The sequence below is a fragment of the Pogoniulus pusillus genome, chromosome 1 (genome assembly GCF_015220805.1).
Source record: "Pogoniulus pusillus isolate bPogPus1 chromosome 1, bPogPus1.pri, whole genome shotgun sequence".
In the NCBI taxonomy this organism is placed as follows: Eukaryota; Metazoa; Chordata; class Aves; order Piciformes; family Lybiidae; genus Pogoniulus; species Pogoniulus pusillus.
In genome coordinates this window covers 241,113-266,893 of record NC_087264.1, presented here as the reverse complement: position 1 = coordinate 266,893, position 25,781 = coordinate 241,113, and the positions used below count along the sequence as shown (strand labels likewise).

The window sequence follows — 25,781 nt, the reverse complement described above, 5'->3', positions numbered from 1 at the left end:
GGATGCGATTGGTCAGGCCCGGGGCGGGGGGATCCAATGACGGGCTGGACCCGCCCCGCCTGTGGCTCTCCTCGTTCCCGCCCCACGGCTCCGGTTCCCTGAGGCGGGTCGGGGCCGTCCCGTCGGGTCCGCTCCTTCAGCTCCGCTCCTCTTCGACCCCGGCGGGGTCCTGAGGCTGGGTGGTAGAAGGGTCCCGTGTGCCGCTGGCAGCGGGATGCGGGTGGCGGTGCTGGCGGCGATGCTGGCGGTGGCGACGGCGCTGCCCCGCCCGGGGCTGTTCCCGTACGGCTCGGCCCGCGGTGGTGCCCGGCTCCGGCCCGGCGACGATGAGAGCTCGCCTGGGGTGACGCTCAGCCGAGCCCTGCGCCTCTACGGCCGCGCTGCCCGCCGCCTCTACGTGAGTCCCGGCGGCCCCGGCCCCTTCCTCCTCTTCCCGTGCACAGCCCCCCTTCCCCCTAGCCCCGCTTCCTCCCCTCCATCATCTCCCCCTGCCCCTCCGTCTTCCCTCCTTCCCGCCACTCTAACATTCTGTCCCTCCCTCCTTGCCTCCCCGGCTTCCCACAGTCCTTCTCTCCATCCTTCTGTCCCACCAACCCTCCCTCCTTCCATCTTTCCCCTTCCGTCTTTCCATCCCTCCTCGTGCTCACTCTCATCCTCTCCATTCCTCTCTTTGACATCGTTTTCCCTCCATCCATCTCCCCATCCTCTTTCCCCCCGCCCTTCTTCCTCCATCTCTCCTTCTCCCCATCTTCCCTTCCTCCATCTCTCCATCTCCTCTTCCTTCTCCATCTCCCCTGTCTTTTCCCTCTTCTATTCCTCCTCCTCCCCTAACTCTTTCTCCCCACCCTAGCGATTCTTTGCAGCCTCCACCCCTGCACCAGCCTATGTGTCTCCGTCCACCCCTCGTCTCCATCTACCCCTTGTCTCCATCCATTCACCCCCCCTCTCACTGCCTCCTGCCCGGTGGCTGGGGCTCTGGAGGAACAAGAGGGCTTTCTCCTCTGCAGCTGTTTCCCCGCCGGCAGCGGCTGCAGCTGGGACGGCATCTGAGCTGCAGCTCTCTGGGGGACTGAGAAGCCCAAGGTCTTTGTTTTCTCCCGGGCCAGATGGGGCCACGCGGTCTCAGGGCCCTCAGCCTCACTCCCCTGGAGAGAGGTGGGACGCAGGGTACACACGCTGGCGGTGGAGGCACCTCCTGAGCACCCTGCACTGCTCTCCCTGCAGGTAGGGACCAACGGGGTCATCTCCACCCAGGATTTCCCCAGGGAGACCCAGTACGTGGATGACGATTTCCCCACAGACTTCCCTGTCATTGCTCCTTTCCTGGCCGACCTTGACACCTCTGGCAGCAGAGGGAACATCTACTACCGGCAAGATGACTCGCCAGATGTGCTGGACCAGGCTGCAGGCTACATTCGGGCTGGCTTCCCCAGTACTGCCAACTCCTTCGTGCCCACCAATGCGTTCATTGTTACCTGGGAGGCCGTGGGTGCCTACCAGGAGCTCCCGCAGGACACCGAGCCCTCCGAGAAGGTAAGGCTGATGGGCTGAGGTTGGTCGCTCGTCCTGTGTGCTGTGGGGCATCAGCCTTCCTTGTGTGGCAGCTGGAATGCTCAGTCCCTGCTTCCTGGTCAGCTGGATGATGGTCCAGCCTTGGAGGGTACCAGGGGAGATGTGGGTCTTCTGCTCTTGGCTCAGGGCTGTGGTGTCTGGGTCAGTAAGCTTTGTTGGTGGGCGCCTCGGTCGGAGGTGTTCAGGCTTTTCCCCTCTCTTCAAGCGAAGGTTTATAGCGCAGATGGTGCCAGGGTAGGCATAGGCTGGATATTAGGAAGAAGTTCTTCACAGAGAGAGTGATTGGCATTGGAATGGGCTGCCCAGGGAGGTGGTGGAGGCACCGTCCCTGGGGGTCTTCAAGAAAAGACTGGATGAGGCACTTAGTGCCATGGTCTGGTCGATTGGATAAGGCAGGGTGATAGGTTGGACTGGATGATCTTGGAGGTCTCTTCCAACCTGGTTGATTCTATGATTCTGTGATTCTATGGCTCTCACCCCTGAGCGCCAGACGTTTTCCCTCCCTGCTGCCCACCTGCTGATCGCTGCTGCCGGTGGGGAGCCAGCTTCAGAGCTTCCACCACGGGTGGAGTTTGTGTCCGAAAAACAAAACTGCAGGTGGTCCACCGGGTCAGGGAGATGACCTCTGCTCTCCCGCCGTGGGCTGATAAGGCTCTTGTGTGGGTGCACCCACAGCCTTTTCCTGAAGACGCTGCTGGGGCAGGACCAGGTTAGGCTGGTGACGCGTTGAGGAGGCGATAGCGAGGCTCTGCTGGCAGGGCGGGCTTCTCGAAGTGAGCTGAATCTGAAGTGCTGCGAGAGGAACACTGGCGATGACAACCCAGGGCTGTGTGATGAGTGACAGGCTCTTAGCATGGTGGATTGAATCCAAAGCCCAGCAGCAGCCACCGGGATCCCTTGAGCCACCGGGAACCACCTCTGCTGGTTGTCTTTCTGCTCTGGGGCCCATCGGGGGTGGGTTGCTGAGATGGAGAAGCCAAGCAGGGGAAGAAAATGGAGGTTTGGATGGAAACAAGGCACATTTCCTCCCCTCTCTTTAAAACTTGGGGAAGCAGCTGAAGAGACGCCATCAGGGGCCTCGCGGTGGCCTCACAACTGTCAATAACTCAGTCTTCCTCTGCTCTTCCAACTGGCTTTGTTGCCTCTCTGAGAAGCTGGAAAACGAAATGGGCTGTGCTGGGAGTGCAGCAGCTCCAGGAGAAGCTTCATTCAAGACACAAGGAAGTGCCAATGTGCTACACTGACCTCTTCCTTAACCAAAACTGCTCAAAACCACTCCAAACAACACTATTGCCCCCCTTATTTTAACCAAATAGGAAATGCCAGCAGGACTGACCTCAAAGCCTTTGCCGCCCCACGCTTTGGAAAGTCACAGCTCATTGTTTCTTGCACCTCCAAAGCAGAAATCTGGGGTAAGACCAGGGGGGTTAGAGGCTCCTGGACCCCTGGGAGGTCTTGCAATGCTGCCAGCAGCTCCTTGTCCTCTCCGGCTCCTTGAGGACAAGTTCCTTGTCCCTGCAGTGACACTTTCCAGGGCTGTGGAGCAAGACAAGAGCTGACCCTTCTGCAGAACTCAAACTTGCCCTTTGGGTTGGAATTTGCCCTTTGCAGCTCTTTGTCCATGTCCCTCCTCTCCCCCCACCCTGCTTCTGCCCTGTGTCCCAGCCATGCCAGCACATGGATATCACCCACCATGTGCCCCCCTTTCACCACCCACCCTGAAGACAGAATGAGTCCTGCAGCTGCTGCTGCAATGTGGCTGTGTGGGGCGGGGGGGGAGGAATCCAGCCCCAGGGTTAAAGGGGAGGGGGTGATTTATTCCCTCCCCCCAGCTTTTTGGCTGCCTTTGCACAGGGTCTCTGAATGCCCAAGTGTGTAACCAGCACAACAAGGCTCTTTATGTCTCCTGGGGCTGCTGGGAAGCAAGATGATGCTCCAGGGGCTCTGTGCCCTAAAACTAGGGGGAACACACGCAGGGCTGGGCTGTGGGGTGACGTTAGAGGAGCAACACCACCCACTCACTCCCCCCTCCTGCCTCCTACCCACTCTTTAGCCATTTTCCTGTGGGTGGAAGGGCTGCTGCTACATGGTTTGGCTTGTTTAGAGACCTTTTCAGGGTGGGTTTGGTTTCAATACATTTTGAGTGACCATTGTGGGGTTGTCTGGTGGCTTTTAAGTGTTGTGCTCACTCTTCCCTCCCCACTCCCTCCCCGCACGCCCCTGGCTGTGATTCTGGCACAGCCTCGGTGGTGTGTTCCCAGGGCTGCAGGGCTGGCAGGGCAGGCAGCCAGTGTGCCTATAGCGGGATGTATGGGTGTGGGGAAGGCGGGAGCACATCCATGTTTTTTCCTGAGGAAACCAAGCTGAAATTGTTCTCAGGGTGGGAAGCAAGGGAGGGGGGAGTGTGGGTTTTCCTCTGGTATTGACGGGATGGATGCGGGATGTTGGTGTCAGGGGCAGGACAAGAGGAGTGGGACAGGAACAAGCTGCCCAGAGAGGTGGCAGATGCTCCATCCCTGGGACCACTCCAGGTCAGGTTGTCTGGGGCTGTGAGCAACCTGCTGCAGTTGCACATCTCCCTGCTGACTGCAGGGGGTTGGACTGGATGACCTTTAAATGTCACTTCCAACCCAAAACATGCTGTGATTCTGTCATTCTATGCAAGAGAATGGGAGTTGAGTGCCAGCCTTTTTTCAGGGGTGGCCTGTGGTAGGATGAGAGGTGAGAGACATGAACTGAAACACAGAGTTCCATCTGAACGTGAGGAGCAAATCCTTTGCTGTGAGGCTGACAGAGCCCTGGAACAGGCTCCCTAGAGAGGTTGTAAACTTTCCTTCTCTAGAGACTTTCAGGACCTGCCTGGGTGTGTTGCTGTGTGACCTGCTCTAGGTGATCCTGTCTCAGTCCTCCTCCGAAGTTATAGAATGGTTTGAGTTAGAAGAGACCTTTAAGTCTCTTCTAGTCCAAGCCCCCTGCAGTCATCAGGGACATCTGCAACGAGATCAGGTTGCTCGGAGCCCCTTCATGACGTCCATCTGTCCTGCTCTCCCCTTGACAGCTAAACACCTTCCAGGCAGTCATAGCCTACGATGATGAGGACACCTATGTCATCTTCCTCTACCCTGATGGTGGCCTCCAGTTCCTGGGGACACGGCCCAAGGAGTCCTACAATGTGCAGCTGGAGCTGCCAGCCAGAGTGGGCTTCAGCTGGGGGGATGGCGATGACCCGAAGAGGGATGGACTCTTCCACAGCCTGGCCAGCAGCGAGCCGGCTCTGAGGCGCCTGGAGCGGTGTGTGGTACTGAGGGGCTGTGTGGGGCAGGCGTGGAGGGCAGGCTCACCTTCTTTCAGACCCTGGAGCTGGAAGAAGGAGAGGAATGAGCTGGAGGTGGTGAGCTGCACTGGGACTTGAGCTCACCTGCAGTGCTGGGGGCATTCAGAAAAACCAAGCACAAGGTCCTGCGCCTAGGTGGGGGCAAACCCTGGCACCAACACGGGCTGGGGGTGAGGGCTGGGGAGCAGCCCTGGGGAGGACTTAGGAGTGCTGGTGGGTGAAAACCTGGGTGTGAGTTGGCATCAGGTGCTTGTGTCCTGGGCTGGTCCCCAGCAGTGTGGGCAGTAGGTGCAGGGAGGGGATTCTGCCCCTCTGCTCCACTCTGCTGAGACCCATCTGCAGTGCTGGGGCCAGCTCAGGAGTCCTCGGCACAGGACAGGCATGGAGCTGTTGGAGCAGGGCCAGAGGAGGCCACAGCAATGATGGCAGGGCTGGAAGGCCTCTGCTGAGAGGCCAGTCTGAGAGAGTTGAGGTGTTCAGTTTGGAGAAGAGAGGGCTCCAGGGAGACCTTCTGGCAGCCTTTGAATGCTCGAAAGGATCTGATAAAGCTGGGGACAGACTTTGGAGCAGGGCCTGTTGTGACAGGAGAAGGGGTCATGGTTTGAACTAAAAGAGGGAGATTTGAACTAGGGAGAAGGAAAAGATTTTTGATGCTGAAGGTGGTGAGACCCTGTCCCAGGTTTCCCAGGGAGGTGGTAGATGCCTCATTCCTGTAAGCACTCCAAGCGAGCTTGTCTGGCACTGTGAGCAACCTGCTGCAGTTGCAGACATCACTGCTGACTGCAGGGGGGTTGGACTGGGTGACCTTTAGGGTCCCTTCCAACTCAAACCAATCTGAGAGTCTGTGGTACCTTTGGGCTCAGTGATGGACACGCACATGTGCTGCTGCCCCACAGGGAGAGCAACACAGGGGTACCTGGTGTGTGGGTCTTCCACGTGGGCAGCGTGGAGCCTCTGGAGCACGTGGAGGCAGGAGACACCAGGAGATCCAGCCCTGGACATCATGCCCCTGGCACGGCCGACTCTGCCCACGCTGACCACGTTTCCAGCCAGCCCCCAGCCCGGCCCAGCTCTGAGGCCACCTCACCGCACCTTGGCCATGGACACCGTCCCCCGGAGCTGCTGGGCATTGCCCCCAGGGGGCTGCCCGTGTCCCTTGGGCAGGAGCGGAGCCGCCGTCTGCACCTGGCCACGGACGGTGGCACCTGGCAGAGCTACTCTGCCAACCCCTCCTTCTACAGCTCCGGGCACCACGGTGTTGGCGTGGAGGAAGAGGAGCATTTTAACCCCGATGGTGAGTGGCACAGACCCTCTGATGGCCACCCTCACTCATGGTGGGTGGCTCCCTAGAAGATGCCTCCTGCTGCAAGCTCATGTCCTCCCCAGTAGCTGGAGCTGGCATGGGCTGGCAGCACTGCTGCAAAGCTGCTGCTTTTCCACCACCTCCAAGCCAAATACTGGGGGCTGCTGGAGCTGTATGTCTCTGCCTGCTGGGCTTGCTGGTGCTCTGCCCAGCCTTGCAGAGAGGGAAGCTTAGGAGATGAGTAGCTCAGACAAGGACCTGGGGTGTTGGTTGACAGTGGGCTGAAGATGAGGCAGTGTGTGCCCAGCTGGCCAAGAAGGCTGAGAGCATCTTGGCCTGGATCAGCAATAGTGTGGCCAGCAGGAGTAGGGCAGTGATTGTCTCCCTCTACTCAGCACAGTAGAGGCAATACTTTGAGTACTGGGTTCAGTTTTGGGCCCCTCACTCCAAGAAGGACACTGAGGTGCTAGAGCATGTCCAGAGAAGGGCAACAAGGCTGGTGAAGAGTCTGGAGAACAGGACTGGTGAGGAATGGCTGAGAGAACTGGGGGTGTTTAACCTGGAGAAAAGGAGGCTGGCAGGAGCACTTGGTCTCTACAATGCTCAGACAGGAGGTTGGAGCCAGATGGGGATCAGTCTCTTCTCCCAAGGAACAGGTGATAGGATGAGAGAAAACATCCTCAAGCTGCAGCAGGGGAGGTTTAGGTTGGACATTTCTTCCCCAAAAGGGTTGTCAAGCCCTGGCACAGGCTGCCCAGGGTAGTGGTGGAGCCCCTATCCCTGGAGGGCTTGAAAAGCCTGATAGATGTGGGGCCGAGGGACAAGGGTTAGTGACCTGGCAGTGGTGAGTGAACAGTTGGAGTCAGTTATCTTGTAGGTCCCTTCCAACCGTAGCCTTTCTGTGATTCTAAGTCATGGTGCGGGGCCAGGACTGGCCCTGTCACCTGCTGTGACACCGAGCCAGCTGCAGAGGTGCTATGGCACATGCTTAGGGGAGCAAAGCTTGTCCCCAGCTGCCTGTCACCCACAAGCACACAGAAACTCGACCTGTTGCCCTTGGCAGCTCTGCCTGAAATCATGCAGCAGGTTCCAAACCCTCATGCAGCCCAGGTGACTTTCCTGGGAGCCACCACTGCCAGCTGTTCCATCCCCTGGTGGTATTCTGGGGCCAAGGAGCCACACCATCAGGGGTGGCTTTGTCACCATGTCCCCAACCCTTTCTATTTGTCCCTAGTGTTCACGTACAGTGCGACCAGCAAGGAAACCTGTGCCCAGTACCAGGGGCGTTGCTCGCCACATGCCTTCTGCACAGACTACGCCACCGGTGCCTGCTGTCACTGCCGGGCCACCTACTATGGCAACGGGCGGCAGTGCCTGCCCGAAGGTATGTGGAACAGGTGGCAGGGACGGCCACCCTATAGCTGGGTGGCCACTGCCAGGGATGCCCATCTCCCTGCCCAGGAGCCGTGCACCGCCTCAACGGGAAGGTGAGCGGGAGCCTGGCGGTGGGACGCGCATCCGTCCGCTTCCAGGACGTCGACCTTCATGCCTACATCGTGGGCAGCGATGGGCGAACCTACACGGCCATCAGCGGGGTGCCCCAGCCTGCTGCCCGTGCCCTCCTGCCCCTCCTGCCCATCGGTGGGCTCTTTGCCTGGCTCTTCGCCCTAGAGGAACCTGGCTCTGAGAATGGCTTCAGCATCACCGGTGAGTGGGGAGCTCACCAAACCCCACTGCCCTGAGGGCCAGGGCTCGTGGTGGGGTGATGTGACTTGGGGCAGGTGGTGAGTGCTACGGATGGGGGTCTTGGCCATCCCATGTCTGCTCTGCTCATCTCCCTGGCTTCAGCTGGCTGTCAGCTTCCTGCTGTGAGTCCCCATGGGGGTGCCAGAGAAGCAGGGAATGATGCTCTGGGGAGGTGTCACTAAAAATCCTGCAAGTGCCTGTTCCCTTTTCCTGCCCAGGTGCTGAATTCACCCAGAGCCTGGAGGTGACCTTCTACCCAGGGCAAGAGACGGTCTATGTCACCCAGACAGCTGAGGGCCTGGGACCAGACAACTACTTAACCCTAAGGACACACATCCAGGGCCAGGTGCCATTTATCCCAGAGAATGTCACTGTCCACATCACTCCCTACAAGGAGCTCTACCTCTACTCCAGCTCAGGTAGGAACCTGTGGTTAGCCCTGGTTTGGTTGCTTACACTCCATCCTTGTGTGTCTTGCTCGGCACAGCCCCAAAGCTCCCGCACATGCCAGAGGCAACAATGTCCTGGGCTTATCCCCAGCAGCTTGGGCAGCAGGTGGAGGGAGGAAATCCTGCCCCTCTGTTCCACTTTGCTGTGACCCTGCCTGCAGTGCTGGGGCCAGCTCTGGTGTCTCAAGCACAGGGCAGACATGGACTTGCTGGGGTGCGGCCAGAGGATGCCACAGCAGTAATGCAAGGGCTGGAAGACCTCTGCTGTAAGAACAGGCTTCTGTTGGAGTTGTTTAGCCTGGAGAAGAGAGGCCTCCAGGGAGACCTTCTGGTGGCATTTCAGTGCTTAAAGAGGCTGACCAGAAAGCTGGGGACAGACTTTTGAGCAGGGCCTGTTGTGACAGGACACAGGGTGATGGTTTGAGGGAGATTCAGACCAGAGAGAAGGAAGAAATTTTGACACTGCAGGTGGTGAGACCCTGTCCCAGGTGCCCCAGACAGGTGGCAGATGCCCCATCTCTGGAACCGTGCTAAGTGAAGTTGCTTTGGTCTCTGAATACCCTGCTCCAGCTGCAGATGTCCCTGCTGACTGCATGGGGAGAGGGGTGTTGGGCAGATGGTCTTTAAAGGTCCCTTCCAACACAAACCATTCTGTGCTTCTATGCAACCGCCCCCCCGCGGCTCCCAGCATCCCAGCGATGTCGAGGCTGAAGCCTCCTCTGCATTTCCTCTCACCCTCTGGCAGCTGTGATGTCCTCTGCCCACCGCGAGTACGTCTTGGTTGCTGGGACAGCCAACCAGACCTTGTCCTATCGCCTGCACCAGAACATCACCTTCTCCAGCTGCCCTCACTCCCGCCTGCCCTCCCGGCAGCAGCTGAGCCTGGCACGGGCCTTTGCCCTCTACGATGCCCATGAGCATGTCCTGCGTTACGCCCTGGCTGCTCGCGTCAGCTTGGCACAAGGTGAGCTCCATCACTCGCTGCTGCGCAGTGCCCAACTCAAGGTGCCCACCTCAGCCCCAGCCAGGTGATGCTGCTGTCTCCTCCCTGCTCCCAAAGCCAAAATGGGATCACTCTGCTCAAAAGCAGACAAAAGAGGGCATTTGTTTTTCCAAGCAGCTTGAGCTGAAATGCTCCTGGTATGAGGAGGCCGCAGTGGGGTGGCACAGCTGTGGGTCCCTGCAGAAGATGATGGTGCTGTCACAGCTGTGATTCCAATGTCAGATATAAGTGGGAATGGTTGTTCCCTGCATCTCCTAGGCTTTTTCCTCCACTAATCCCTGCTCTTCCCCTCAGAAGACTCTGAGAACCCTACAGTGAACCCGTGCCACGATGGCACACACACGTGTGAGGTGACAGCACGGTGCCAGCCTGGCTCAGGGATAGAGTACACCTGCGAGTGTGCAGCTGGGTACCGCAGAGAGGGACGAGGATGCCGAGGTGAGCTGGGGCTGTGGGTTGGTGCATCCTGCCCCTTACTATGGTGGCCACAGCAGTTTGGGCTGCTGGGATGTCACCAACCCTGGAAACATGTGGGCGCCTCAGCAAGTGGGTTAATGGCCATGCTGGTGTTGGGTCAGCGGTTGGACTTGATGACCTTAGATGTCTTTGCCAGCAAAAACAATTCTATGGCTCTGTGATGTGCCACAGCATGGTAACACCCTTGGTCTTCCAGAGCTGCACCTAGAGTTTGAGTCAGTCACAGGGGAGAACCAGAGGCCTGCTGCTGAGGAACTGCTCCAGGAGCGTGGTGGGGGTGGAGGGAGCAGCAGACTTGGGGCAGGATGCCCTGCCTAGCTGCTAGGCCCCCAGAATGGGAGTGCCTTGTCATGCCCAGGATTCCAGTGTCTCCCCATTCTTCTAGATGTGGATGAGTGCACAGAGGGGCTGAGCCAGTGTGGCGCTTTCACCATCTGCCTGAACATGCCAGGCAGCTACCGGTGTGAGTGCCGCAGCGAGTACCGGCCGGCGGAGGACGGGCAGGCGTGTGTGCGTAAGTGCCAGCCCCACCGCTGGGATCCCCATACCCCTCTGCCCTGCAGGGATCACCCTGGGCACACTTTCACCCTCTGTCCCTGCAGCAAGTGACCCCTGCGAGGAGGGCAGACATCCCTGTGCACCGAGGGACCGGGCGCGCTGCCTGCCCCGGGCCGGGGGCCACGCCACCTGCGAGTGCCTGCCTGGCTACACCGGTGATGGCATCCACTGTGCCGGTACGTGGGGCGGGGGGCAACACTTCACACTCACTGCTCAGCCTGGAGAGATGGAGGCTGAGGGGATGCCTTCTGGCTCTCTGTGACCGAGGTGGAGGTTCACAGTATCACAGTATCACACAGTATCATCAGGGTTGGAAGAGACCTCACAGATCATCAAGTCCAACCCTTTACCACAGAGCTCAAGGCCAGACCATGGCACCAAGTGCCACGTCCAACCTTGCCTTGAACTGCCCCAGGGACGGCGACTCCACCACCTCCCCGGGCAGCCCATTCCAGTGTCCAATGACTCTCTCAGGGAAGAACTTTCTCCTCACCTCGAGCCGAAATTTCCCCTGGCGCAGCCTGAGGCTGTGTCCTCTTGTTCTGGTGCTGGCCACCTGAGAGAAGAGAGCAACCTCCTCCTGGCCACAACCACCCCTCAGGTAGTTGTAGACAGCAATAAGGTCACCCCTGAGCCTCCTCTTCTCCAGGCTAACCAATCCCAGCTCCCTCAGCCTCTCCTCGTAGGGCTGTGCTCAAGGCCTCTCCCCAGCCTCGTCGCCCTTCTCTGGACACGCTCAAGCATCTCAATGTCCCTCCTAAACTGGGGGGCCCAGAACTGAACACAGCACTCAAGGTGTGGTCTAACCAGTGCAGAGTACAGGGGCAGAATGACCTCCCTGCTCCTGCTGACCACACCATTCCTGATGCAGGCCAGGATGCCACTAGCTCTCTTGGCCACCTGGGCACACTGCTGGCTCATGTTCAGGTGGGTATCAATCAGCACCCCCAGATCCCTCTCTGTCTGGCTGCTCTCAGCCACTCTGACCCCAGCCTGTATCTCTGCATGGGGTTGTTGTGGCCAAAGTGCAGCACCCTGCACTTTGAGCTATTGAAGCCATCCCATTGGACTCTGCCCATCTGTCCAGGCGGTCAAGGTCCCGCTGCAGAGCCCTTCTGCCCTCCAACTCAGTCACATCTGCCCCCAGCTTGGTGTCATCTGCACACTTGCTGATGACTGACTCCATGCCCTCATCCAGATTATCCATGAAGATGTTAAAGAGGATGGGGCCCAGCACAGATCCCTGAGGGACACCACTAGTGACAGCTGCCAGCTGGATGTGGCACCATTCACCACCACTCTCTGGGCTCATCCCTCCAGCCAGTTCCTAAGCCAGCACAGAGTGTTACCATCCAAGCCATGGGCTGACAGCTTAGCCAGCAGTTTGCTGTGGGGGACAGTGTCAAAGGCCTTGCTGAAGTCCAGACAGACCACATCCACAGGCCTCCCCACATCCACCAAGAGAGTCACCTGATCATAGAAGGAGATCGGGTTAGATCTCCTTCCTAAACCCATGCTGGCTGGACCTGAGCCCTTTGCCATCCCTCAGGTGTGCTCTTATCACCCCCAAGATAACCTGCTCCATCAGTTTTCCTGGCACTGAGGTCAGGCTGACAGGTCTGTAGTTCCCTGGTTCCTCCATCTGACCCTTATTGTGGATGGGGACCACGTTGGCCATTTTCCAGTCTCCTGGGACCTCTCCAGTGAGCCAGGACTGCTGGAAAATGATGGAGAGCAGCTTGGCCAGCTCAGCTGCCAGCTCTCTCAGCACCCTGAGCTGGCCTCTTCTCCCAAGGAACAGGTGGACTCCTCAGTTCAAGAGAGATGTTGAGGTGCTGGAAGGTGCCCAGAGAAGGGCAGCAAGGCTGGGGAGGGGCCTGGAGCACAGCCCTGTGAGGAGAGGCTGAGGGAGCTGGGGGGGTGCAGCCTGCAGCAGAGGAGGCTTAGGGCAGAGCTCATTGCTGTCTACAGCTCCCTGGAGGGAGGCTGTAGCCAGGTGGGGTTGGGCTCTGCTGCCAGGCAGCCAGCACCAGAAGAAGGGGACACAGCCTCAAGCTGTGCCAGGGCAGGTCTAGGCTGGATGTTGTTAGGAAGTTGTTGTCAGAGAGAGTGATTGGCATTGGAATGGGCTGTCCAGGGAGGTGGTGGAGTTGCTGTTCCTGGAGGTGTTGAAGCCAAGCCTGGCTGGGGCACTTAGTGCCATGGTCTGGTTGCTTGGGCAGGGCTGGGTGCTAGGTTGGGCTGGCTGAGCTTGGAGCTCTCTTCCAGCCTGGTTGATTCTGTGATTCTAAGTAACAGGTCAAGAGGACACAGCCTCAAGTTGCACCATTGGTTGGACATCAAGAACAATTTCTTCCCCCTAAGGATTGTCAAGCCCTAGAACAGGCTGCCTGGGGAAGTGATGGAGTCATTTTCAGTGGAGGGGGTTGAAAAGCTGTGTAGATGTGGTGCTGAGGGACATGGTTTAGTGGTGGACTTTGCAGTGCAGGGTTAATGATTTGGCTTGATCTTGATGGACTTGAAGTGCTGGAGCAGGTCAGAGGAGGGATAAAAATATGATCACAGGGCTGGAGCACCTCCCCTATGGGGATGGACTGAGAGAACTGGGTCTGTTCAGGCTGGAGAAGGCTCCAGGGAGAGCTCAGAGCAGGGGGACTGCAAGGAAAGCTGGGGAGGGACTTTTTACAAGAGCTTGTAGTGATAGGAATGGGCTGAAGCTAGAAGAAAGCAGATTTAGGCTGGATGTTAGGAAGGTGGTGAGAACACCTGGAACAGGTTACCCAGAGAGGTTGTGGCTGCCCCTTCCCTGGAGGTGTTCAAGGCCAGGTTGGACCTTGAGCAACCCAGGTTAGAGGAAGGTGTTCCTTCCTATGTCAGGGTGGTTGGAACTAGATGATCTTTATGGTCTCTTCCACCCCAAACCTTTCTATGACTCTATGAATCTTAAAGGTCTTTTCCAACCAAAATTGTTCTATGATTCTTCATTCATGCAAATGCTGCTGAGTTAAGCAGGTTCCTGTTAGAGACTGATCCAAGCAAACCCTCTCTTGCAAGTGATGCTTATTGCTGTCTTTTCCTTTCCTGGAGTTCTCTTCCATATGAAAACCTGGTGCTGGTTCCTCAGCTCTGCAAGTGAACTTGGGGAAGTGCAATGGAAGGTTGGGAAGCCCATGGTTGTTTGAGGCCTTGAGCTTAGATTTTGGTGGGGCAGGTGGCTAAAGGGCTGGGTGGATGTGGTGAACCTAAGTGCAGATTTGAAAAGCCAGGCTACTCTTTGAATACTGGGTTCAGTTCTGGGTTCCCCAGTCCAAGAAGGACATTGAGGTGCTGGAGTGTGCCCAGAGAAGGGCAACAAAGCTGGTGAAGGTCTGGAGAAAAAGTCTGATGAGGAGTAGCTGAGGGAACTGGGGTTGCTCAGCCTGGAGAAGACGAGGTGGCAGGGAGACCTCACAGAATCATAGAACCATAGAATGGGTTAGGGTTGAAGGGAGCTCAAAGCTCAGCCAGTCCCAACCCCCTACCATAGGCAGGGACACCTCCCACAAGAACAGGTTGCTCAAGGCCTCATCCAGCCTGGCCTGGAACACCTCCAGGGAGGGAGCAGCCACAACCTCCCTGGGCAGCCTGTGCCAGTGTCTCACCGCCCTCACTGCAAACAACTTCTTCCTAACATCCACTTCCAGGTTGGTCTCTTCTGCCTAGTATCAGGACAAGAATAAATGGCCTGAAATTGTGCCAGATAAAGTTTAGGCTCCTGCAAGAGCGGTCAGGCATTGGAACAGGCTTCCATAGGAGGTGGTGGAGTCGCTGTACCTGGAGGTGTTGCAGAAAGGTGTAGCCATGGCACTCTAGAAGATTCTGTAATGGCTGTGATGGTCTTAGGGCAGTGGTTGGACTTGATGATCTTGGAGGTCTTTTCCAACCAAAACAATCCTGTGATTCCATGATTACCACAAGCACATGCTCAAGCTGCTGCTTTGTGAGGCAGCCCCACAGCTGCAGCCTGCAGACAGCCATTTCTGCTCTCGCTCTCCCAGCTTAGGATGGGAGTCTGGGATGCAACACCTGGAGTCAGGAATAAATCCCAAGCAGGTGCCGTTGGGACTGATCCATCCTGGCTGTGACCCTGGCTTCTGTGACTCTGATCCCCACTCTCCTCCATGCACAGACGTGGATGAGTGCGCTGCAAACCCGTGTCACCTGGCTGCCACCTGCTACAACACGCCAGGCTCCTTCTCCTGCCACTGCCGACCTGGGTATGAGGGCGACGGCTTCCAGTGCATGCAGGGTAAGGCTGCCAAGCTTACCACCACATCACCACTCTCCGGGCTGGTTTCTCCCATCCTCACTCTGCTGTTGCTGTGGCTTTCCCAGTGGCAGAAGGGGACACGCAGCGCCTGACCCCCTGCGAACACGAGCGGCTGTACCCACGGGAGGTGCCACCAGCACCCTCGCCCGTGGGCAATGGGCACATGCCCCAGTGTGACGAGGAGGGACGATACCGGCCCCTGCAGTGCCACAGCAACACTGGGTACTGCTGGTGTGTGGATGCTGCGGGGCAGGAGATCGCTGGCACACGGACAGCGCCAGGCAGCACCCCACCTCGCTGCGGGAGCCCAGGTCAGCGCCACCACACAGTGCCTGAGCATCCCGATGGGATTGGTGGGCAGCAAGGAGGTGTCCTGGCAGGCTGCTTGGGTTGTGCTGGGTGGCAGAAGGTGTTGAGAAGGTGCCGGAGAAGGCAGATCTGTGCCTGTCCCTGCCCATCCTGCGTGGTTGCAGTACTGTGGCCCCAGCCACGAGCAGATGAGGGCAGTGGGGCTGTGCTGAGCAAAGGGGATCCTCTTCCCAGCCACCCTGCCTGGAGCTTGACTGTCATGGCCTGGGTAGAGGATGCTGCTGAATGGGTGGTTAGACACCACAGGTAGTCTTCTGGGTCTGTAGGGCCCCACGGTCCATGAAGTTATAGTGGCTGTGGCCCTCAGGACACCTCTTTTGTCATCTTGGGGACAGCTGTGGGGTGTCAGATGGGCTGCAGAGGGGAAGCCCTGGTAGGAAGGTCAAACAGTGCTGGCAGAGCATCACCCAGCTCTGGGTGAAGCAGAGCCAAAACCGGGTGCCAGGCAGGTCCAGGAGAGCTGCATGGCACCCACTGAGGGGGGGAGTTGGGATGTTTGTTGCCAGCAGAGGCCATTCAGCAGCTGACCCCCTGCGAACACGAGCGGCTGTACCCACGGGCAGTGCCACCAGGACCCTCGCCCGTAGGCAATGGGCACATGCCCCAGTGTGACGAGGAGGGACAATACCGGCCCCTGCAGTGCCACAGCAGCACTGGGTACTGCTGGTGTGTGGATGCTGCGGGGCAGGAGATCGCTGGCACACGGACAGCGCCGGGCAGCACCCCACCTCGCTGCGGGAGCCCAGGTCAGCACCCCTTCTCCTCCCTGTAGCACCCCAACCCCGTGGTGCCCCTCTGGAATGGTAGGGCACCCAGCAAGTTTTGGGGCATGTGGGGCTTTGGCAAAGCCCCGAGTTGCCCAGTCTTGCTCCTGGGGTGCATCGCGATGGGTGGTGATGTGTCACCATCCTGATGCCAGAGCCCACGGAGCGTGCCCCAACCATGTGCGAGCGCTGGCGGCAGAGCTTGCTGGAGCACTACGGCGGCAGCCCCCGCAGCGACCAGTACGTGCCGCAGTGTGACAGGGAGGGCCACTTCACCCCGCTCCAGTGCCACGGGGACAGCGGCTACTGCTGGTGTGTGGACGAGAGCGGCAGGGAGATCCAGGGCACACGCTCGGAGCCTGGCAGCACCCCACCATGTAAGCACGCCAAGGCTGACCCGCCGTGGGTGCCGCGTCCCGCCCCTGCTCAAGCACGGAGGTAAGCTGATGCTCCTCAAGCCACCTTTTCCTTGTTCCCACCTAACTCGTGCCCCAGGTCTCCCCAGCGTCGCACCGCCCAGCGCCCGGCCCTCGCCCCGGCCCGATGTGTCCCCGCCGGCCACGGGGACCTTTCTGCTCTACGCTCAGGGACAGCAGATCGGATACCTCCCGCTCAACGGCACACGGCTCCAGAGGGAGGCAGCCAAGACCCTGCTCTCTCTCCACGTAAGCATCTACGGGGCTGGGCTAGGGACCGCTGGAGAAGGTTAGGGTCTGGCTGATGAGCTCTGGATAGAATCACAGAATCATTTTGGTCGGCAGAGACCTTTAAGAGAATCAAGTCCAACCATTGGCATAGGCTGGGGACTGACCTGCTGGAGAGCTGTGAAGGGCAGAAGGACGTGGGAGCCCTGGTGGCTGCAAGGATGGCCATGAGCCAGCAGCGTGCTCTTGTGGCCGGGAAGGCAAATGCCATTCTGGGGGGGCTTAGAAGGGCTGTGGTGAGTAGGTCGAGAGAGCTTCTCCTGCCCCCCTGCTCTGCCCTGGTGAGATCTCATCTGCAGTACTGTGTCCAGTTCTGGGGCCCCCAGTTCAAGAGGGACACAGAACTGCTTGAGAGAGTCCATCACAGAGCCACAGAGATGATTATGGAAGGTGAACATCTTCCTTATGAGGAGAGCCTGAGGGGGCTGGGGCTGTGCTGCCTGGAGAGGAGGAGACCAAGGGCTGACCTCATTCATGTTCATAAGTATATGCAGGGTGAGTGCCAGCAGGCTGGAGCCAGGCTCTGCTGGGGGGTGCCAGCAGTGCCAAGGGGCACTGGCTGGAGGCTGAGCCATAGGAGGTTCCCTGTGAACCTGAGGAGGAATTTTTCCCTGTGAGGGTGACAGAGCCTGGCACAGGCTGCCCAGGGGGGCTGTGGAGTCTCCCTCTCTGCAGATATTCAAGAACCATCTGGATGTGTTCCTGTGTGATCTGCTCTGGGTGACCCTGCTCTGGCAGGGGGCTGCACCAGATGAGCTCTGGAGGTCCCTTCCAGCCCCTGACGTTCTGTGGTTCTAAGATTAACCCAGCACTGCCAGGTCACCACCAAACCATCACTGCCCTGGGCAGCCTGTGTCAGGGCTTGACAAGCCTTTGGAGAAGGAAACTGTTAATGTCCAGCCTAAACCTTGGGAGGAGACCAACTCACACCTTGCTGCAACCTCCTTTCAGATAGTTGTGGAGACCAGCTCTCAGGACCACTACTGGCCAAGCTGTGATGGTTTGAGGGGCCACCTCTTGGTGGTGGTGATGGTGATTTTTGGGGACATTGGCTGTGCTGGCTGCCTTGGGACTCAGATGGAGAGTTCTCACCTTTTCCTCCAGCTGTTGCCCAGCAGTGAAGCAAGTCACAGGCTCAGGGCTGTGAAGAGCCACGGGTGCTCACTGAGCTGCCCTGGCCATCAGTCAAGGACCCTGGCTGCCAGCTTCATGTCTCTACTGCTAACTTGCTTTTCCCTTCCTCAGAGTCCTCTTGGAGTGTGGCCATTTGTGTCTCCAGCCAAGCCAGTCTGAGGAGGAGGAAAGCTGGAAGCTGGGCCATGACCCTCCCGGCACCCCAGGGATCTGAGACACTTTGCCAAGCTTTTTAAACTGATAGAGGGATTCAAACTAGAGAGAAGGGAGAACTGTGTGCCACTGAGGGTGGTGAGACCCTGGCTCAGGTTGCCCAGAGAGGTGGGAGATGTCCCATCCCTGGAACCTTTCCAGGTCAAGTTGGGTGACTGAGCAACCTGCTGTAGCTGCAGATGTCCCTGCTGACTGCAGAGGGGCTTGACTAGATGGCCTTGAAAGATCCCTTCCAACCCAAACCATTCTGTGATTCCATGATTCCCCACCCTGAAGATCATTCTTCCATAGAATCACAGGATCACAGAATGGTTTAGGCTGGAAGGGAGCTCAAAGCTCAGCCAGCTCCAACCGCCCGCCATAGGCAGGGACACCTCCCACTGGAACAGGTCAAGCTGGTTTCACTGTTGGAGCAGTTTCGCCTTGAGCCAAAAGGTTTCAAACTCATCTGGCCGTGGGTGTGCTCTGCAATTGCTGACCTAAAGGCTTCTGCTGAAGGGTTCAGCTGGCACTGTGCAGAGCTGGGTTCTGCCAGGCAACAGGGATTTGAGGATCATTCCCAGTTCCTGTGTCCTGCAGAGTGCCCGGGCAGTGCCCAGTGCCCGCTGGTGGGATAAGGGTGCTCAGTGAGCCTCTCGGCCGAGGCCCAGGCTGGATTTCACCCTGTGTCTCTCTCCCAACCCTGGCAGGGCTCCATTGTGGTAGGGATCGACTATGACTGCCGGGAGAGGACGATCTATTGGACTGATGTGGCCGGACGGACCATAAGCCGGGCAAGTCTGGAGCCAGGTGCTGAGCCAGAGACTGTGATCAACTCAGGTGGGTCCTGTCACCAGTGACATCTGCCCAAAGCTATCTTAGCAGGTCCACACCAGCCTGTGCTCACCACAGTCTGGAACTGTCATGCTTTGGGGTCCTCTATCCCTTGGCTGGGGGTCAGACAGGTCTAGGAGCACTGTGACAGGCACAAGCCCTATGAGGAGGCTGAGGGAGCTGGGGTGTGCAGCCTGGAGAAGAGGAGGCTCAGGGCAGAGCTCATTGCTGTCTGCAACTACCTGCAAGGAGGCTGTAGCCAGGAGGGATTGGTCTCTTCTGCCGGGCACCCAGGGACAGAACAAGAAGACACAGCCTCAAGCTGTGCCAGGGCAGGTTCAGGGTGGATGTTAGGAGGAAGTTCTTCATGGAAAGAGTGATTGGCATTGGAAGGGGCTGCCCGGGGAGGTGGTGGAGTCCCCATCCCTGGAGGTGTTTAAAGGGGAGATGCATGAGGCACTTAGTGCCATGGGTCAGTTAATGAGAAGAGTTAGGTTGGACTCCATGATCTCAGAGGTCCCTTCCAATCTGGTTAACTCTGTGGTTCTGTGAGCCCAGCCACTGACCATGTCCATCCTTCCATAAGGACTCATCAGCCCCGAGGGGCTGGCAGTGGACCACCTGCGCCGAGCCATCTTCTGGACCGACAGTGGCCTGGACAGGATCGAGAGGGCCCGGCTGGATGGCTCCCAGCGGCAAGTGCTCTTCCACACCGAGCTGGTCAACCCCCGCGCCATCGCGGTGGACCCCGTCCGAGGGTGAGCAGCGAGCTGCTCCGGAGTGAGCTGCAAGGTGCTGGTAGCTCCCTGGAGTGCTCTCCACTGGTCCAACAGATCCTGACCATATTTGTAGCAGGAGCTGTGGGTTTTGGTGGGGATAAAAACCCAAAGAAGAGAGGCTGTTTGCTTCCAGCTGGGTGGGACCCTCAGAGGAGGGTCAAGCCCACGTGGCTGTGGCAAAGCCCATCCTAATCTTGGGAGCGGCTCCCCTAGGTTGCACACCCTATAGGAGGGCTCAGCTTCATTCCCTGCCTCCACTTTGATTTAAGAGATTCTACTCTGCCCTGGCGAGACCTCATTTTGAGCACTGCCTTCAGTTTTGGGCTCCCCAGTTGAAGAGGGACAAGGATCAGCTGCAGAGGATCCAAGGGAGGGCTGAGAGGATGATGAGGGGACTGGAGCAGTGCCTGGTGAGGAGAGGCTGAGGGACCTGGGGCTGCTTAGTCTGGAGAGGAGAAGACTGAGAGAGATTCAATCAATGCCTATAACTCTCTGAGGGATGGGGGTCAGGAGTGGGGGGGACAGGCTCTGCTCACTGCTCCCTGGGATAGGACAAGCAATGGATGGTAGCTGCAGCACAGGAGGCTCCAGCTTAGCACAAAGGCAACTTCTTGGCTGGAAGGGTCCCAGAGCCCTGGCACAGGCTGCCCAGAGAGGTTGTGGAGTCTCCTTCTGTGGAGCCTTTCCAGGCCTTTCTGGATGTGTTCCTGTGTGCCCTGAGCTGGATTGGATGGTCCTGCTGTGGCAGGGGGGTTGGACTAGATGATCTCTTTGGGTACCTTCACCCTCTGACATCTGTGAGCCTGGCATCTGGCCAAAGATGCTGTTTCAGTGTTGGCATGGACATCATTTTCAGCAGCTTTGTAGCACACCTGGCATTCAAAACGAGGTATTGCCTGCAGGGTGCTGCTGAGATACCAAATATGCTCCTCTCAAGACTCTCCCTCACCTAGGAGCTACAAGTTTGGGTTGTGAACATATAATTTCTGGTTGAAGAGTTTTGTTGTTGTTGTTTTTTCCCAAATCAAATAAAGATTTATGTCAGGCATTGTGAGGTTAAACCCAGGCCTCTCCCCTGACATGAACCAGTAATGAAGAGAGAGCTGAAAAGCTCCTGCCCCTCCTCTACTGTGTGTGTCCTTGTGTGCTCATTATGTAATTCCTTCCCAAGCAACCTTTACTGGACCGACTGGAATCGTGAAGCACCCAAGATTGAAACCTCCACGGTGAATGGAGCCAACAGGAGGGTCCTGGTGGATAGGGACATTGGCTTGCCCAACGGCCTGACCTTCGACCCCTTCTCCAAGCTGCTCTGTTGGGCAGATGCAGGTAACTTCACTGCCACATGCTGGAACAGCTCTCTACTCTAAGGAGGGCACTGAGGTGCTGGAGCATGTCCAGAGGAGGGCAATGAAGGTGGTGAAGGGTCAGGAGAACAGGGCTGGGGAGCAGCTGAGGGAGCTGAGGTTGTTTGGCCTGGAGAAAAGGAGGCTGAGGAGAGACCTCACTGCTCTCTACAACTGCCTGAAAAGAGGTTGGAGCCAGGTTGGGATCAGTCTGTTCTCAGAAGGAACGGCCTCAAGCTGTGCCAGCAGAGGTGCAGGTTGGACATTAGGAACAATTTCTTCCCAAAGGGGTTGTCAAGTCCTGGAACAGGTTGCCCAGGAAAGTGGTAGAGTCACCCCCCTAGAGGGATTCACAAGCTGTGTAGTATGGTGTTGAAGGATGAGGTTTCGTGGTGGACTTGGCAATGGTGGGCTACTAGTTGGACTCAATGAGCTTAAAACGATCTTTACATCCTCAGTGGTTCCAGGATTCTGTGGGTCTGTCTTTAGCCCACTGCTGTCTGTGGGCTCCTTGCCCCCTTTCCACTATCCTGTCCCAACAGACTTGGTGTGACAGGGCTGAGGAGCTTACAGCACTGAGTTGCTGCTACCTCCTCAGGCTAAGCTCAACATTTAGTGGGATTTTTTTGGCGACCTAGCAACTGTTTTGTATTTGAAAAGGAACAAAACACCTGGAGTGCACATCCCCCGATGGCACAGGCCGGCGCATCATCCAGAGCAACCTCAACTACCCCTTCAGCGTCATCAGCTACGCCGATCACTTCTACCACACGGACTGGAGACGGTAAGGCAAGAGCATCTCGCTGCCTCCCTGGCCAGGAGCCAGCCTCTGCCACGCCCTGCCTGAGTCCTGCCAGCTCACAGGGGCTTTGAGCCAGAGAGGAGGGACAAACAAAGGCTGTCCCCAGTCTGGCACCTCACCAGCTCACTCTCCCGCAGCGCCGTTCAGCTGGTTTGTGACTTGCGGCACAGGGCAGCAGCTTAGGAGCAACTCCAGCCAGCAAAGCGCACGACTGGCCAGGGGGCCACTGCCATTCTGGGGTGCATTAGAAGGGCTGTGGTGGGTAGGTCGAGAGAGGTTCTCCTACCCCTCTACTCTGCCTTGCTGAGGCCACATCTGCAGTACTGTGTCCAGTTCTGGTCCCCTCAGTTCAAGAGGGACACAGAACTGCTGGAGAGAGTCCAGCACAGAGCCACAGAGATGCTGAAGGGAATGGAACAGCTCTGTTAGGAGCAGAGCCTGAGGCAGCTGGGGCTGTGCTGCTGGGAGAGGAGGAGACTGAGAGGTGACCTCAGCAGTGGCTATCACTGTGTGCAGTGAGTGGCAGGAGGCTGGAGCCAGGCTCTGCTGGGTGGTGCCCAGGGACAGCATAAGGGGCACTGGCTGGAGGCTGAGCCATAGGAGGTTCCCTGTGAACCTGGCGAGGAATTTTTCCCTGTGAGGGTGACAGAGCCTGGCACAGGCTGCCCAGGGGGGCTGTGGAGTCTCCCTCTCTGGAGATATTCCAAACCCTCCTGTGTGTGTTCCTGTGTGATCTGGTACAGGAGATGCTGCTCTGGCAGGGGCTGGACTGGATGAGATTTGGAGGTCCCTTTTAGCCTCTGATTCTATGATTCTGTGGGTTCTGGGAGGGAAAGAAAGAGTGGTTGGGGTTTGAAAGTTCAGCCTGGCCTGAGTTTCTGAATCTAGATGAAGGCAAAGGAAAGATTCTGTCCTCAGTCATTCCCTCTCCCCCCACGGCCCTCTTCAGGAACTCTCTATTCGTGCTCCAGCTGGAAGCTCTCAGCTTCAGTCAGATCTCCACAGATGACAACAAACACTTAAAGAGCTTGGAGAAGGCTCTCAGGGAGCTAATCTCTCCTTGGAAGGCTGGCTGGGTGACTGCATCACCAAAGAGCAATGCACTGTGTGAGCTGGATGCGGATTTTATGGGACTAATTTCTTTCCACTTGTTCTGCAGGTCTTTGGATAAGCCTTTTAGAGCTGCCTGTTGTTAAATGCACGTAGGTGGGGGGTGGGGTAACACCCACCCCCTCATTTCGAAGGTGAGTCAAGGACTTCTCCTTCCTTTTCTCACCAGGGATGGGGTGATAGCTGTCGATAAGGAAACCGGTGCCTTCACTGATGAGTATCTTCCAGAGCAGCGGTCGCACCTCTACGGAATCACAGCAGTTTACCCCTACTGCCCTGGAGGTAAAGCACCACTCGACCCAGCCCATCTCCTGGTTGTTTGAGGGCTGCCACATGCTTAGCACACTGAAAATCTCCTTTTCTCTCTGCAGCAAGGAAGTAAGAGCTGCCACTTCCAGAAACAACAACCTTTGCACCCGAAACAACTTCAGACCCAGACAACTCTCACTGCACACAACAAAAGAGGGGGGGAGGGAAGGGAAACAAATCACAGAACGTTAGGGTTTGGAAGGCACCTCAAGGGATCATCCAGCCCAAGCCCTTCCTGAGCGCAGGAGCACCTGCAGCAGGTCACACAGGATGAAGTGATGACTTTGCAGTTATACCTCGAGTCTTTACTACTGTACTTCTAAGAGGTGGAAAACATCTATGGATCACCCCCCCCCCCGAAAAGGTCCTGTGGCTCTCAGGCTGTGATCCTCACTCTTGCTTGTGCAGGGGGAGATTGTAAACATAGCTTTATGTTTGTTTTACTCCCAGGTTGGGTTCTGTCAGAAGAAGGGATTGATTTGGAAGAGTTTTGACAATCTGACCACCAGGTCCTTTTTTAGCCAAAGCCCCCTCACAAAGCCAGAAACAAACCCACAGAGCAGTGCCCTCAGGGAGCTCTGGATGCAGTGTCCTGCTGGGCCTGAGTTGTTCCACAAGCAGCTCCGAGCGTGCAGAACAGTGGCCAAGGCACCGGAGGGTTTGCAGGAGGCAGTGCTGCTGCCCCTCCCTGCCTCAGTGCATGTCTTTTAGTGTTTATATTAGAGGAGTGTGCTGGAATCCATCTGTTCATGCCTGTTGGCTCCTCTGAGTGCCTTCCTAGACCCACCCCACTGTAGGCCAACACCTGTTCAGAAGTGCCATGTATGTAGTAATGCTTCACTTGGGTGGGATTGGTTTGGGGGTTGGTTTTTTCCTAGGTTACTTCAAGAATTGAATAAAATGATTGGTTTAAAAGTTGTCCTTTGGATTGCTTTTAAATCTCTCAGTTCTGGATGATCATGGAATAGGTTTTGGTTGGAAAAGACTTTGAAGATCATCAAGTCCAACCTCCAGCATTACCTAACTCTCCCAAGTCTGGTGCTAAACCATGAATGTATTCATTCATAGAATCAGTCAGGGCTGGAAGGGACCACGAGGAGCAGCCAGTTCCAACCCCCCTGCCATGCCCAGGGACACCCTACCCTAGAGCAGGCTGCACACAGCCTCAGCCAGCCTGGCCTCAAACACCTCCAGCCATGGGGCCTCAACCACCTCCCTGGGCAACCCATTCCAGCCTCTCACCACTCTCATGCTGCAGAACATCCTCCTAACATCCAGTCTGAATCTCCCCATTTCCAGCTTGGTTCCATTCCCCCCAGTCCTGTCACTGCCTGACAGACTGAAATGTCCCTCCCCAGCGTTCCTGTAGCCCCCTTAAGATGCTGACAGGCCACAAGAAGGTCACCTCAGAGCCTTCTCTCCAGACTGAGTGGCTTACATTGGAAGGGACCTCAGAGCTCATCTACTCCAGCCCTCCTGTCATGGGCATGGACACCTCTCACCTAGACCTGGTTGCCCAAGGTCTCATCTAACCTGGCCTTAAATGCCTCTGTCCTGGTCCTCTATACCCCAAAATTCCTCTCCCTGCGTGGTCTGAATGCGAGAGGAAAGGCGCAAAAAACCTAACCCCCCCTGCCCGGCAGGCGTGCAGGGGGCAGCAAAGGGCCCTGATGGCATGAGTGGTGCCCGTGCAGTGCCCGCAGGGGCAGCAAAGGGCCCTGCTAGCATGAGTGGTGCCCGTGCAGTGCCCGCAGGGGCAGCAAAGGGCCCTGATGGCATGAGTGGTGCCCGTGCAGTGCCCGCAGGGGCAGCAAAGGGCCCTGCTGGCATGAGTGGTGCCCGTGCAGTGCCCACAGGGGCGGCAAAGGGCCCCGCTGGCATGAGTGGTGCCCACGCAGTGCCCCTGGGGGCAGCAAAGGGCCCCGCTGGCATGAGTGGTGCCCACGCAGTGCCCCTGGGGGCAGCAAAGGGCCCTTAGGCACGAGTGGTGCCCGCGCGGTGCCCGTGGGGGCAGCAAAGGGCCCTGTTGGTATGAGTGGTGCCCGTGCAGTGCCCGCAGGGGCGGCAAAGGGCCCTGCTGGCATGAGTGGTGCCCGTGCAGTGCCCACAGGGGCGGCAAAGGGCCCCGCTGGCATGAGTGGTGCCCGTGCAGTGCCCGCAGGGGCAGCAAAGGGCCCTGCTAGCATGAGTGGTGCCCGTGCAGTGCCCGCAGGGGCAGCAAAGGGCCCTGATGGCATGAGTGGTGCCCGTGCAGTGCCCGCAGGGGCAGCAAAGGGCCCTGCTGGCATGAGTGGTGCCCGTGCAGTGCCCGCAGGGGCAGCAAAGGGCCCTGATGGCATGAGTGGTGCCCGTGCAGTGCCCGCAGGGGCAGCAAAGGGCCCTGCTGGCATGAGTGGTGCCCGTGCAGTGCCCGCAGGGGCGGCAAAGGGCCCCGCTGGCATGAGTGGTGCCCACGCAGTGCCCCTGGGGGCAGCAAAGGGCCCCGCTGGCATGAGTGGTGCCCACGCAGTGCCCCTGGGGGCAGCAAAGGGCCCTTAGGCACGAGTGGTGCCCGCGCGGTGCCCGTGGGGGCAGCAAAGGGCCCTGTTGGTATGAGTGGTGCTCGCGCAGTGCCCGCAGGGGCGGCAAAGGGCCCTGTTGGTATGAGTGGTGCTCGCGCAGTGCCCGCAGGGGCGGCAAAGGGCCCT

The 25,781-nt window shown here is 57.9% G+C and overlaps 1 protein-coding gene across 1 annotated transcript; it reads left to right on the top strand.

Moving 5' to 3' along the window:
- On the top strand, window positions 1–24,009 carry NID2 (nidogen 2). Its single transcript, XM_064142377.1, has 22 exons — window positions 1–397; window positions 1,225–1,533; window positions 4,631–4,863; window positions 5,803–6,200; window positions 7,444–7,593; window positions 7,671–7,916; window positions 8,174–8,374; window positions 9,150–9,368; window positions 9,702–9,845; window positions 10,270–10,398; window positions 10,487–10,618; window positions 14,611–14,730; window positions 14,817–15,062; window positions 15,630–15,866; window positions 16,040–16,261; window positions 16,380–16,549; window positions 18,625–18,754; window positions 19,335–19,506; window positions 20,699–20,856; window positions 21,534–21,657; window positions 22,955–23,067; window positions 23,157–24,009. The coding sequence occupies exons 1-22, from the start codon at window positions 215–217 to the stop codon at window positions 23,165–23,167; spliced, it is 4,047 nt and encodes a 1,348-aa protein (XP_063998447.1). The 5' UTR covers window positions 1–214; the 3' UTR covers window positions 23,168–24,009.
- Window positions 24,010–25,781: the final 1,772 nt, after the last annotated feature.